At 37.5% G+C, this 14,236-nt stretch overlaps 1 protein-coding gene across 2 annotated transcripts in view; it reads left to right on the plus strand.

Moving 5' to 3' along the window:
• The window catches only part of TLL1 (tolloid like 1), a 128,986-nt gene extending 115,685 nt beyond the window's left edge, over positions 1-13,301 (plus strand). For both annotated transcript variants that reach the window (XM_057419050.1, XM_057419051.1), the window contains 5 exons: positions 767-892; positions 2,290-2,417; positions 6,748-6,961; positions 9,036-9,286; positions 11,293-13,301. In XM_057419050.1, the coding sequence (XP_057275033.1) occupies positions 767-892; positions 2,290-2,417; positions 6,748-6,961; positions 9,036-9,286; positions 11,293-11,427 (854 nt within the window). In that variant the 3' untranslated portion in view covers positions 11,428-13,301. The remainder of the gene's footprint in view (positions 1-766; positions 893-2,289; positions 2,418-6,747; positions 6,962-9,035; positions 9,287-11,292) is intronic.
• The last annotated feature ends 935 nt before the right edge of the window (positions 13,302-14,236 follow it).

The following is a 14,236-nucleotide window of genomic DNA, read 5'->3' on the forward strand; positions in this document are numbered from 1 at the left end:
GTGAATTTGTAACTGTTTAATGGAGGTCATATTTCCTCCCTGACTCTGCTTTATTTCTAACACACTAAAAAGCTCTTTTGAATGATTATATCTTAATAAACAGAACTGCATGCTATATTGTAGATCTCCTTGAAATAACTAATGCCAATTTCTTTTGTATGTTTTTCAATGAAATGCTTTCCTTTTGTGATGTTCTGTACTGTCCAGATTCGTTAAAAGTAAAGCACACTGTCACTCTGCTGGGAAAAAAAAAATCAGCTTATTAAAGAAGTTTATGTTAAATCCTTTTTTTCTTAATGCAGCTTGGAGCATTTTTTGGCTTACATGTTCCTTTTGACATACCATCATTAAATTGTGGAATTTGCATAAAGTTGAAACTGTGTTGTCCATAGATTACATCCATGTTGCTTACTGAAATAAAGCTTTGGATGGGATATTTATGATTTTTTTTACCAGCTAGATCACTTGAAATAGCAAACACTGGTAACTGTCTTACCTCCTTTGATTTAGGTTGGTTGGTTGTTCCTCTCTCTAAGGAACTACCCCTCATTTCCTAGAAAGATGAGTCAGGCTGTTTGTGCCATGGTGCAAGGCTTTAGGCCGAGCAATGGGTGGCTAGAAGGTACCATGAAACTGCCATATTAAGAAGAGTGATTGTGCCTTAGCTTATCCTTTTCTTGAAACACTGTGCTCGACTTTTTCTCTTTTTGGTAATGAGGACTACTGCTAGCTTGATGCTCACCCGACCTTGTTTTGTATTTCTTAGACAAGGATGAGTGTTCAAAGGACAATGGTGGCTGCCAGCACGAGTGCATCAACACGGTAGGAAGCTATGTTTGCCAGTGCCGAAATGGATTTGTGCTACATGAAAATAAACATGACTGCAAGGAGGGTGAGTAGTAAGGTATTTGAACAGTTAATTATACAACTGTTTTCAGAAAGCTCCCTGCAGCTCTCCTTCCAAAGAAAAGAAAGGAAGGAAAATCATCTTGGTAATGGGGGTTTAGCATTTGGACTTAAACACTCCTTTGCCCTCCCTTTCCCATCCCCTCTGTCCCAGCATTTGTGTGTCGCTGAGTTTTAGGTCCACAAGAATGCAGTTTGGAAAACTTGGGATCATTGGCAGGGAGTGCTATTTTTAATAGTTCTGTGAAGTGTAGAACATTTAAAGCTGTCATAAATGCTGCATAAAACACTGGGATAGAGTTTCTGGAGAGAAGCCTGGTAAACTTGTCATTTGCTCCTATCAGTAGTAGTTTCCTTGCAGTCACGTTGAAACTATCTGCCCTTTCTGAGATTATTTTAGGGGACATATTCAGAGAATCTAAATTCCAGCCAAGTCCCTGTGCAACTTTCTTCCTATTACCTGTCTCAAGGTGTGGCTACCTCCAAAAAAGCAGTAGGCTTTGCGGTTTAGGTAGGATTAGGTTATCTGCTAATGAAACTCAAGCGTGCAATATCATGTGAGCTACTGCAGTTTCTCAAGGCTGTATTCTAACACGGATTTAATTTGCAAGTAAAGATATGCCCTTTGTGAATCATTTGCATTTTCACTGGTGTTGAAATTATGCTCGTCTGCTTTAAAAGATTCCTGTTGAATAATTCTCTGATGTTTATAAAGGAATTTGGGATTATTAAAAAACTAAATGCAAAAATTAAATTAGTTTCTTTCTTGCCTTCTTTAAGTTTTATTTGTTTGTATTTATTCACAGAGATGCACTTAGGGAGTGAATGGCTAAGCTGTTCTTGTTTAGTCTTAGCTATTCTCTACTGGTATATATGTCCCTAAAAACTGTGGTTTAGAAATCAGAATGATTGCTCTGTATCTGCAGTATGAAAATTAGTGAGAAGAGATTAAAATAAATTGTTCAAGAAATACCATTTGATGCTGGAGTAGCAAGATTGTTCATATTGATTTTCATACTTGTATGTAGAATAGCAGGAATGGCAAAATATTATGGTTTAATACTTACGGTCATTCCTTCATTTTTTTTTTCAAAAAAAAAAAAATAAAAGCACCACTTATTGTAAATAACAGTATATGTTTCAGTAGTCAGTAAACAGGTTAGTTTAGTTAGTTGTTAGTTGAAACTAACCCGGGTTAGGTGGGTTAGTTTCCATAATATGTGTGCCAAAGGAGAAGAACATGATTGTGCACACAGAAGAGAGTGCTTAGGTGTCTTTCTGAAGATCCTTTCCGTTCCATGGGTTCACTGACAAAATAGGGTATTTTCTGGCTACCTCTGAATCAAATCCCCAGACTGACTGATACTATCACTGTTGGCACAGCTGAGTGTGAACAGAAGATCCATAGTCCCAATGGCATCATCACGAGTCCCAACTGGCCCGACAAGTATCCCAGCAGAAAGGAGTGCACATGGGAAATCAGTGCCACCCCGGGGCAGAGGGTCAAGTTGGTGCGTATCTGCTTACCCTTCCTTTCTCTCTTTTGTTCCACCAAATCTGCTTCTCAAATGACTGTTACTAAACTTTACTATCAGTTTGCAGACCAGAGGTAAACTGTTTTAAAAACCTGCTGACTCTTGTCCATTCCTGGCCAACTGGGGCTACTCAATATCATAGAGCTGTGAATTGAAGTTTGTGGTGGCTGTAGATACTCTGGATAGCAAAGGGCAGGAATACTTTCCTCCTTTCAGGCTATACTGTATCATTGTTGCGATTCATAAAATTTGCATAACGCTTTGTCAAGTGTGGCAGGGGCTATTTATGCAAACTCCAACATGCAGAATAAGCAAAATTAGAAGTTATGAACGGTCCTCTTCACATATCTGTTGCATTTATTTTTGAGGAGGAAGATACAAAACCCAAGAATCTGGACTTTTCATTTTAAAGTGGCTCCAAATTTTAACACAGATATAAAAGCTGTCCAAGTAGACTTAAGTGACCTTTGTGTCCAGCTGGCTGAGAACAGTTCTGGTGCCTGAAGACAGGCTAGTATAGCTTAGGGACCTTTGCAGTTCTGTTGAGGTTACACAGCCTCTGTACAAAGCTGAAGGTACAGACCTGCCAGGGGGCTTTTCTGCTTTGAGTTCAGCCCCAGTGTTCCTTCAGCCAGAGTCCTCAGGGGACAGCCACAACAAAAGCTGTCCTTAAATATTTTAAAATCTGATAAATTGATTTCACATATGTTTGGGAGTAAATAAACTGAAGAAGAGAGATGTTTGCTTTAGAGAGGAAGAAGTGCTGATGTGGGATTGTGTATTGGTTCCTGTTCACCAGAATTAAAATGGTTAAACTGTTCTGGGTTTTATGGGGGTGGCAGAAGGTAAGTTGTGTGCCCATTGAAAGGGTGAAAAACAGGTCTGTGGTTCAGGTGGCCTTCCTACTGTTACTTCTGAGCAAGTGTTCTTTCATCCTGGCGGAATAAACCAAAGCCAGTCAAGCATGGGCATGTTACTCTTTTCAGTTGTTTTAACCTCAGCCGACAAAATTCCAGCATTCAGATTTCTTCAGTGAAATATCGCATCATCTATTTTACAAGAAAAGATTTTTAAATTTGCTTTTGCCAATGAAATTGGAAAAATTAGAATTAAAAAAAAAACAACGCAACCAACATATGATTTAGAGTCTGAAATCCACTTTTCTGTGCAAACCAGTAGGGCATATCTACTAAATTCTACATGCATAATATCTATAAAGTCTAGTACAGCAAAATGCCATCTGAATAATATTAATACTATATAATACAATACTTCCACTATGGATAAATATTTTTTCTTGGACTTTACACTGTTTTTAAGTTTACTCTCAGAGTTTACATAGTCAAATTGAACAAGAAGAAGCGATTTCTTCCAGGTAACAAACCACATGAATTGTAAGCCTGAACTTAGTTTTTTGAGAGAGGTGTGAGTACAGAAACTAATCTTTAGTTGTGATTGCTCTCATTCTGATAAGCATTGAAAAGTCTCTTCCTGAAAGGCTAAAGTTAAGCAGTTAGTGTAATTAAAAAAGCTCATGAAAAAATGGACATGCACTTCAGAATTTTTAAATGAAACGTGTAGATAAAGATAGCTTTGAAAATGTATGTAGCGGAGAGAACGATTTTCATAAGCTAATCAGCCGGATGTTTATAAGAGACAGACTTAAGTGTCCCATTCAGGCAGCTATCCATAAGTGCCACCAACATATCTACTCAGTTGAGTGCTATAGATAGAAAGGGCTGGATGTTCAGAAACTATATGTAACATTTCTGAATATCATTGCCTCTTAGGAGACAATCAAAATGGGGGCTATAGTCATGGTGGGGTAGGTGTTCAAAAGTATTTGTCCCAGGAAGACAGAGTGTGATTCAATTATACTAACAACTTTATTAAATTATCTGTGAACTCTGTTGGCAGCAACTATTCAGTTATATTCAGCTTTAAGGAAAGTTTGTGTCAGTTCTCCTCTTTCAAACCTGCTCTTAATCTGACCTCTTTTTTAAAAAATGGAGATCATATCTGAGTGTTTTGAACTATCAGGCATTTTGAGCTTCTGAAAGACTTCACACTAAGATCTGCTTTTCCTTAAAAAAAGAACAAATTCCTTTGATTCTCTTTGTAATTTTTAGAATCAACTGCTAGACTCACAACACATTTAGGACTTCTTTCTATTCTTTGTGGAACCCAAAATAACAAGTACTGTCCTCCTGCAGACTTGAAAATCCCAGTGATAAGTCCAATGTTAAAAATAATGGGTGTGTCTTGCAGTTCATGGTGAGAACTGTTTCCTAGAGAGTCACTTTTTTGTACTGATGAGAAGTGAACAAAACTGATATATTTTTCCTCTAAAAGAAAATGAGGTTCTGCAGGCTGCTTTTAGAGCACATTGAGTGCCCCTATTGATTCTAAGTTGGCTTGACTCAATTCTACATTTAAGTAACTCCCTTAAAGTTAGTCTGTTGTCTTTCTTTGGGTTGTTTTGGTGGTTTTTTTTTTAACCTATCAGGTTTTATTTGGGTATAAATGGCAACACGTACTTGGCATCATAAAAGTAGGATGGCTGAGTATAATTTAAGAGTAGCAGAAGGGACTGCTGTGCAGCTGTTTTCACTGCCTCTGCAGTTTCAATCCCTTAAAATAAGCCCCCAAGCTTTCCTGTGAAATTAATCTATATCCACTGCATCATGCAACTTTTCACTCTTTGCAAAACAAAAATGCTATTCTGAATATTTTGTTTCTTTGGGCAAAAGACTTTGTGTTAGCTCTTTATAGTTCCTTTAGGTCAGCTGTTAATATAAATTACCGTCACATTTCACACTGGCTGGATTCCACAAGGGATTCAGTAAGTCAGATTTGCTTTGGTATACTAGATACTTGCTTAGTATTTGACAGCTCAGTTTTGTTAGATTTAATTATTGCTTCTTAATCCTTTAGTGGTTTTCTGGGGGGTAAAAAGGGTTGGTTTGTTGTGTTTGTTTTTTTTTTTCCTTAAATAGTCAGGTGTATAACTATTCATGGGAGCATTCATACTTAGTGGTTTTATGCTGTTTTGTTTAACAAAACATATATTGAATTTCACCTTCAATTGCAGGTTTTTTCTGAAAATTCACAAAGGTTTCTATGTGTATTGCTTTCTCAGTGTTTACATAAGAAGCAATTAATAGATTTTAAGGTTTAGGTTTCTTCTTGAAATTTAGCTCTTGTCAAAAAGTCTTACCTGAAATCTCTTAGAAATCTCCTTGAAATAAATTTGTTGATACCAGTCCAGTCTCAGAAGACACTCTTCTGTACTTGAAAAGCAGGTATTAGTTGTATGTGTGTCAGTGGTTTCTGTAGGATATGGCATACATTTTGAGAACTATAAATTCCAAAGTTTTTAAAAGTAAGCTGACCAGGCTCTGCTGCAAAGGACTTGCAATTTAGAATTTTTAATAGACCTGAATTTGTCCTTACAAGCTGCCATGAGCACTGAGAGACTTAAAATCCTTGCGAACACAGCAAGTAAGATAAGTGTTTTTAAGTGTAGAAGAAATATCACAGATTCAAAATGAAGTGAAGTTTGCAAGCCCCAGTTTGTGATCAAACTATGGCAGTAATTTGAATTTTCTTGGAAGAGCTAAGGACAGCAAAAAAAGTCTGCTGAAGTTCTTTTAATAAACAACATAATTTTGTAATTTGTCCAATAATTTTGCTAGCAAAAATGTGATCTTAGCATGAAGGATGCAACCTGAAATCTTGTTAGTATTGTAGTAATAAAAAATAGATATCTAGAAAATAGGTTAGAAAATATAGCTTTCATGCATAAGCATTCATGTGGAAAGGTCATTCTCAAAGGCTTTAGTTGCAGTGTGTGGTAAGATTGAAAAAAAAGGAGGGTGCATTATGTTTTGCAGATGTCTCAATCCATCCTGAACTATCTGAGGAACCAATAATTTTCAGCTTTTTGCTGATTTAAATGTTCTGTGAAATTTGGAACAATCCTATAAACTGCAAATTCAACAGAAAGGCCACTACATTCTAGATTTAATAGGCTTTCATGCATGTTAGCTGACTATAAAGATTCTAATCCCTTTCTATATGAAGAACGATGCCCTCTTAAAATTCACTGTCTTGATTTTTATTCCACTTCCTCAAAATCAGTATGTTACTCAAAGCTACAGGCTTGTAGGGGCAGTAATGTTAAATCTGTCATCTTAACTACATCTGTTTTGTATTCTGAAACAGACTAACAGTACATATGTACTGTGTAAGTACAGTAAACACAGTACTACATTAAGTCATTTTTTGCATTTTTCCCCCCCCTCAGACCTTTAATGAATTTGAGATAGAACAACATCAAGAATGTGCTTATGACCACTTGGAAGTGTTTGATGGTGAAAGTGAAAAAGCACCAATTCTGGGACGTTTATGTGGCAATAAGATACCAGATCCTCTTATTGCTACTGGAAACAAAATGTTTCTCCGCTTTGTTTCTGATGCATCGGTTCAAAGAAAAGGCTTCCAAGCAACACACTCTACAGGTCAGAAAATCAGGATGTGCTTTACTGATAACTTCCCCTTTGTCCTTTAGTGGAAGATGTTTCAGTATTTCTTTTACAGGAATGGTCTAAATTAACAGATAAGACAATGTTACAGCTAAACCTAATGAAACCTTAGGAAAAGTCTGTGATTGCAGAAAGCATTCTCTGATATTTTAGATGTTTCATTCTCCTCTCTCTCTTGCTGTACCTCTCTCATAGGTAAGTTATTGAAAAATTTTGAAACAAAGTCCCATAAGAAGAAGATATTTATGTAGATAATCAAAGAGATATTTCTTACAACTCATGCCATTAGTTTGTAAAAGATTCAGTAGTTTTTCATTGTATCTGTAATGGAAGTACTTCACTGGGACATGTGATGCACCTCCATTACTTTCCTGTTCTAACATAAACAAAAGTCTGGGTTTTGTGTAAACAGCTATTACTTTCCCATGGAGATAAAAAGGAAAGACAGGCCAAAGAAGAATAAGTAAAAACAATATTGAAGACTTACTTAGTATTTTAGCAATATAATCTCCTTCATACTTACCAGTTAATTTTGTTCTTTGTCAGAAATCGCTGAAACTGAAAACAGTATTTTGCAATTGCATTAATAGGTTTCTTAGGACATTTTCATAGCGTGCACATAATTTCCACGACGTTGCTTGGCTTACAGTGGCCCCTAGTGCTGAATCTCTGAACTACCAGTGCCTGATATAAAACTCAGTTTAGGATCTTGCATCGCTTCCAAAATTACTGTAATCATTTGGTATGGCAATGCTGAATCAAATTTATTATATTTTTCACTCGTTCAGGTAGTGTGGATTTAAGATTTTTCCATCTGTCCAGCCGCTTAAACAGTCAAGAGAATACTGTTTGATTTGCTGTTACATTTGTCAGAAGCCTAAAAGCCACTAGAAAGGTCAGAAAATGAGAGGGGTTTTATTCTTTAGCTGATACAGAAAAAAGTCTTTCACCTAAAGCTATCAGATCAATAGCATTTTACAAATCAGTCATATTTATTTACAGTCAGATGCGTACAGTGCACCTACAGCAGAGCAGACATAGCTGTGCAATGGAAAGTATGATGGATGGTGCAGCTAGGTTACTTCTGATATCAGGGGCTAAGCAAGTGGTGCTGTGTGGCACGCCCCTGTTGCGTGCAGACCCATCACAGCTTGTCCCACGCATCCTAATGCAGTGGTACATTGTGCAGGCTGGTTGTCAACTTTTGAAACTACAGTTTAGTACTTAAGAACTTGAAAATTTGACTTTTAATTTCTAAAACCAACACTTCATCCTAAAGGGATAAAGTAGGACAGGAAAGACTTGAAGCTCTTGGTTGATGAGATGCAGCACAACATGACCCGGCAATGTGCACTTGCAGCCCAGAAAGCCAGCCATACACTGGGCTGCATCAAAAGGTGCGTGACCAGCAGATTGAAGGAGGTGATTCTCCCCCTCTACTCTGCTTTCCTGAGGTCCCACCTGGAGTAGTGAGCTCAGCTCTGAGGCCCTCAGCACAGGAAAGACCTGTTCATGTCCATGAACTACACAGCTTCATATAGAGCTGGTTCTCAGGGTGCTTACATGATGGCTACAGCTAACACTTCTATGAAACACAAGACTTTTGCACTTGATTGCAGACTGCATGTGTGCTAGAGCTGATCCTCCCCCGCCACTTGCAAACAGTGTTGCTAACCCATGTGGAAAAGTCACCACAGAAGTATGCTGAAGCACTTGACTTGCTGGTCACAGGCATCTCTCAAGTGCCTACCCAGAGAATGTCCTACCCCATTCTTTATAACTTTGATGTTCCCTGTCGTTTTGTCTTTCACTTGAAAATCCAGAAATATGTTCAAGCCTCTAGTTGTAAAAAAGAATTTACATAGGAAAAACTCAGAGTGATGGATTTGTATTCATGCTGGGTAGTATTTCACTCTATACCTTGTTAGACTGACGTGCTTGATGCATAAAAATGCACTCAGCCTGAATAAGGCTGGGCATCTATTAAAAAAAACCAAATTCTTACTGAATAAGCTTTTTCATTCCTTCTTCTACCCCCTCCTCTGTTCAGAGTGTGGTGGTCGGCTGAAAGCTGAAACCAAGCCCAAAGATCTGTACTCACATGCTCAGTTTGGCGATAACAACTATCCAGTTCAGGCAGACTGCGACTGGCTACTGGTGGCAGAGCGCAGCAATCGAGTTGAGTTAATGTTTCAGACGTTTGAGGTTGAAGAAGAGGCAGACTGTGGTTACGATTATGTGGAGCTCTTTGATGGTCATGATAAGACAGCTGTGAGACTTGGTCGATTTTGTGGATCTGGGGTAAGTAACAAGGTACTAACCTTTTTATTTCCACAACAAAAAGACTAAGAAAGACAGGGCAGAGGAAGGAAAGGGTCAAGAAGGGATGAGGCTCAGTAACTGTACCTTACAATGAAGATACTAGATTATCTGCTTTAGGTTTTGGTGGGGTTTTTTAATAGAAGTTTGCAGGCTTATAGTACAAGTATTCCCTTGAATTATTTTAAACAATAAATATTCTTATCTAGTTCTTGACCAAAGTATTGTAATGTTATGTTAAGCTTTAGGTACCTGACAGTGGGGTGTTTATCAGCAACCCAAAAATAGCTACCATACATTTTCCCATGCAGAAAGAGAAACACACCAGTGTTGAAAACTGTCACATTAAAATCCTTTCAGTTTGAATGAAGAAGCCACATTTTACAGAGGGAGAAGTGCTTGGGAAGCATTTATAATATCTACTCATCTACTTGTCTACTACTTAAATCTGATTTTAGGAAAGAAAGTGCTCCTAAAATATGTGATTAATATGGGCCTTAAGAAAGTCCTGTCATTCCATATGCAACTCTGATTTGTTTTAACTCTGAGACATGGGGGAAATTGGCCAGGTGACAGTCCTGGAAAGGATGTATCCTAGTTCTCCTTTTAGACTTGCATTGTTATGTTGGCTGCCTGCCTTGTGAAAGCTGGTGCAATGATCCCACGAGTCCTCATCAATTCTTTATGCATGTGGAAATGCAAGCACACTTTCATACATATATATACTCTTTGCCTAGCTAAAAGGTTCAAAAGGCTCTACATGAGTCAATAGGAGCTCTTAATTAACAATGTGTCACTTTTTTGATTCACCCACAGTGCTGGAGCAAACATTTCAGTCATTCGGGCTAGTTACCTGTAAGTTGGCTTATATCCTTTTAAGGCATTTTTGAACACTAAAAGATGCAAGAAAGGTGCTGCAGAAAAGGTGCTACCACTGAACTTTAGGCAGTACATTCTAAGCAAAATGATAGAACTGAGCCCAGCATCTACTAATTTACACAAAACAATACTTTGCAAGTTGCTCTATTTTTCAAGTAGAAGGACAGCAAACTGCAGAATGGCCCAACCTTGGGCTGAACTAATTCTTCTTTTGGGGGGTGGATGGGTGGTGGTGGTTGGGTTTTGTTGTTGTTTTGGTTTGCTTCTGGTAGGATATGGATGAATGGCTTCAGAGGTCACATAGGAAATACAAAATTAAATAGAAAACTTATTGAAAGCAAAATAATCCAAACCGAAGTGGAAAAAACACACAATATATATTGCTGCCTTGTCAAATTTAGAAAAAGGACTTGCTAGTTCAGCTGATACTTCTGATTGATGTGCTTCAGTAATAAACCAAGCCATCATGAGTGCTTTGAAGAATAAGATGGAAAATAAGTACTGGAGTCTGTTGCTTATCTAAATTTAGAATATTGTGCATGGTCCTGCTCAGTCACTTACGTGACTCCAGCAGTAATTATAGAGATCATCTGGGAAGGACAAAAGAACAAGGAGCTTTGTTTTCTTTGTATCATGAGAAAAGACTGTGGAGATGCTTCATACAAATTGAAGAAGTTAAATCAGATTCGGAAAGTTAAATCACATGTTTATTTAGATTGTGTGAAAAGATGCTTTTTGGGCCCAGAGCTCAAGATTGAAAGAGTGCACATTTATATAAAAGCAAAAAAGTTACAATAACAGGGAATTTCAAAACTTCTGCCAGCAGATAAAAATTCAAGCATTGTGATTTAAACTGGCCTCCAGCTTTTAGGAGTTTAGGTTGTCATTTCTTCAGTCTGCCTCAAAATTTCCTAGCTTATAATTGGAAGCTGAATGACATAGATGTATTTTGTCTGATCATGTCAGGTGGCACCGTATGAGACCCGATGGAATTATATGACAAGGCATAACAGGAAAAGAGAAATAGCCATAAGAAAAAAAAAACAAGTGAATGAGGGGGATAAATACAGAGTGGACAGATAACTTATTTGTTTCTTCATTTATTTTAGCCACCAGAAGAAATCTATTCAGCAGGAGAAGCTCTTTTACTTCACTTTCACACGGATGATACAATCAACAAGAAAGGATTTCATATACGATACAGAAGTATAAAATATCCAGGCAGTGTGCACACCAAAAAATAACACAAGAACCTCTGAGCCAGAAAAGGAGAGTGAGAAAGAAAGAACGCACAGTGAAAAGGAACAAAGGTGTGTCTTTTTTTTTAAACTGCAGTTATTAGCACAGATGTTTTATATGAGTTCAGTTGAAACGGCGACCAGAGACTGAACTAAAATTGAAAAAGAAAATCAGCTATACCGGAGAAATAGTCAAGATGATGATGTGAAGGCTCCATACTTGACTGTTGCTGCAAAGCTTGCAAAAGGACTTTGCATGCAGGGAGAATAGAAGAGCTTTTGTTCGTGGTTTGACGTTTGTCATAGATGCGTGCAGATTCAATCAGTTGCATTCAGGGGAAGTGACCCTTCAGACCGTTCTTCCTTCTGACAATTGTATGGTGTCCAGGAAGAAAAAAAAAAAAAAAAAGCTCTTTCAGGTCACACAATCAAAATACTGTCCTTATATCTAGTTGCTTTGACTTTATATCCTGCATATGGTGTGTACAAGGACTTGAAAGAAGATAAGAAATGGGAAGGTCTTCCTACATTATTCTGTATTTTTTACAAATTCATCTGTCATATCAGGTTAACAGTGTTTTGAAACTGGAAAATCCTACTTCTGAAACGTAACTGATCTTTAGAGTATTTTGTTTTACTAATGGCTGAGAAGTCTGAACTGTTACATCGGTCACTAGTTGACCAATCGCTAGTTGACTGAATTTGAACAGTGTAAGCATCTATAAAATGTTTGGTTTACGAGTTAAGTAAGCTATCTCTGATGATGTGCTCTTATTTTGCACTGAACATAGAAAGACTAAGATGAAAACCTGTCCTGAATCAAAATCTGTATCCATGAGAAACAGAAATAGTCAAGGATCATATGAAACTCCTCCTACTGAATTTGTTTTCAACAGTACATTTGGAGCCACTACTAAGCTTTGTTTCTTTGGACCTCTTTTGTGAATGAGCTAATTATCTGGTTTGGCTACGCAGAAATGAAGCTGCAGTGGTATCCAAGAGGGAGGTTTCCCAAAGAGTTGTTTTTTTTCTCTGGGAGTAAGAGTATCTGTGATGGTGAAAAGAGCAAATCAAAATAACAGACCCAGGATTTCTTTGTTATTGAGTGAATTCCTATGGTGCTATTCCATGAACACTAAAAACAAACCCAAGAAGTTTTAGACTTTTGAGCCAACAGCTTGCAGATCATGAATGTCTCACTATGCCTGGCTGCATCTGGAGAAGGAAGGTTTTACTGCTCCAACGGAGAGTGAGTTGCAACGGCAGCACTAGTCCTGTGGAACAACTACTACTATTGCCTTAGAATCCTCGCACACGGTCAGACAGATCTTCCTGTAGATACACCTCTAATTTGATAAATATGTTGACGACTTGGACATCTTAGTGTACACTAACAAAAGGATCCTCAAGTGAAAGCCCCATCTGCAGAGCGAGATCATCTGCTGTAAATACAGTGACCTGCTTTTGATGTAGAGATATGTTACGTTTAGAACTGAGATATTCTATGTGTTTAGGCCAGACATGGCTTTAGTCATAATGTATATGCATTATGTAAGTATTGTATGAATGAGTGCTCCAGGGGAGTGAAAGGTATTGTATGGGTGAAAATGGAATTGTTTCTTTATGTGCCAAGTTCTGTCAGGACCCTGTTTGACTGTAGCAACTTTTCTTTAAAGGCTTCATAGACAGATAACGAGGACTTCTAGTTGGCAAGAATCAAGTTTAAACGTATTATGTTTCACTTACGAGAAATATTATTTTGATATCCTTTGATGTAAGTTGCTACTCAGATTAGCTTAGTTTCTGTTTCCTTACTATGAACATACATTGGCACTAATAAATCTGACTTTTTTTATATAAAAATAAAACCCAAATGTCTATATAGGTGTCTTTGGTTGTTTTAACAGCACTGTTGCTGCTCGTTGATTACCTTTTTCCTTCCCAGAAAGCGTATGTGAGTGAAGTTCAAAATGTGAATAATTTGTGTATTTTTGTAATGCTGCTCCACTGTATTTTTGTTTGGTTTATTTTTCAGGGGTTTTACACAAGAAGTTAACTGCAAACATTTTCTCCAAGGTCTTTTAAGACAAAATTCAGGCAGAAATATTACTATAGTTAAAAAGAAAAAAAGAAGTATTCTAAAACTTGATACATAATTTATCAGCTGCACGAAATTCCAGTGCTCAAATTTCTGAGAGGAAAAGCAGGCAGCAGCAGAAGCAGTGTCTCCCTGGCATGGATAATTAACGGGAGTTGGGAAAGTCTGAGGCTGGGAGGAAGGGCATGTTTCCATGTAATCTTTTTTTTCCACTTTTCTGCTTCAGTCTCCTCCTAATATTATCTGCCATTTGCTAAACAAAATATTTTAAGTCTCCCTTTTCTCTGCATTTGACTTTTTATTCCCCCCTAGGTTTGCTTTAACAATCATAGAGCTGAGCCAAGATTTTTTATTTTCTTGAAGGTGGTTGTTTTTCTTTTTGATTCATACAGGCTCCTGTTTAAATCCTACTGCCCTATGCTAAATATTGCAACTGGAGTAGTTGGTGAAGAAAGTTAGACAGGCCAAGAACACCATATAGTGTATTTCCAAGGCTCTGTGAAAGGTGGTTCTTTGTGGTGATATCAAAATATTGCTTTTGAGCACAATATGTCAGGGATTGTTTCATATGGAATATGTAGAAATCAAAAGAGAGTTGCTTTAACTTTGAATGCAAAGTTTGATTTTATTTCTCCAGTTGGTTATTCCTTTGTTGAGCACATATGCTCGAGTGGTGAAAATTAGAAAGGTGTTCTTAATGTTTATCTTGATGATAAA

Source organism: Pezoporus wallicus, unplaced genomic scaffold, assembly GCF_028554395.1.
Source record: "Pezoporus wallicus isolate ANWC-B61680 ecotype Strahan unplaced genomic scaffold, APGP_CSIRO_Pwel_v1 contig_2384, whole genome shotgun sequence".
Taxonomy (NCBI): domain Eukaryota; kingdom Metazoa; phylum Chordata; class Aves; order Psittaciformes; family Psittacidae; genus Pezoporus; species Pezoporus wallicus.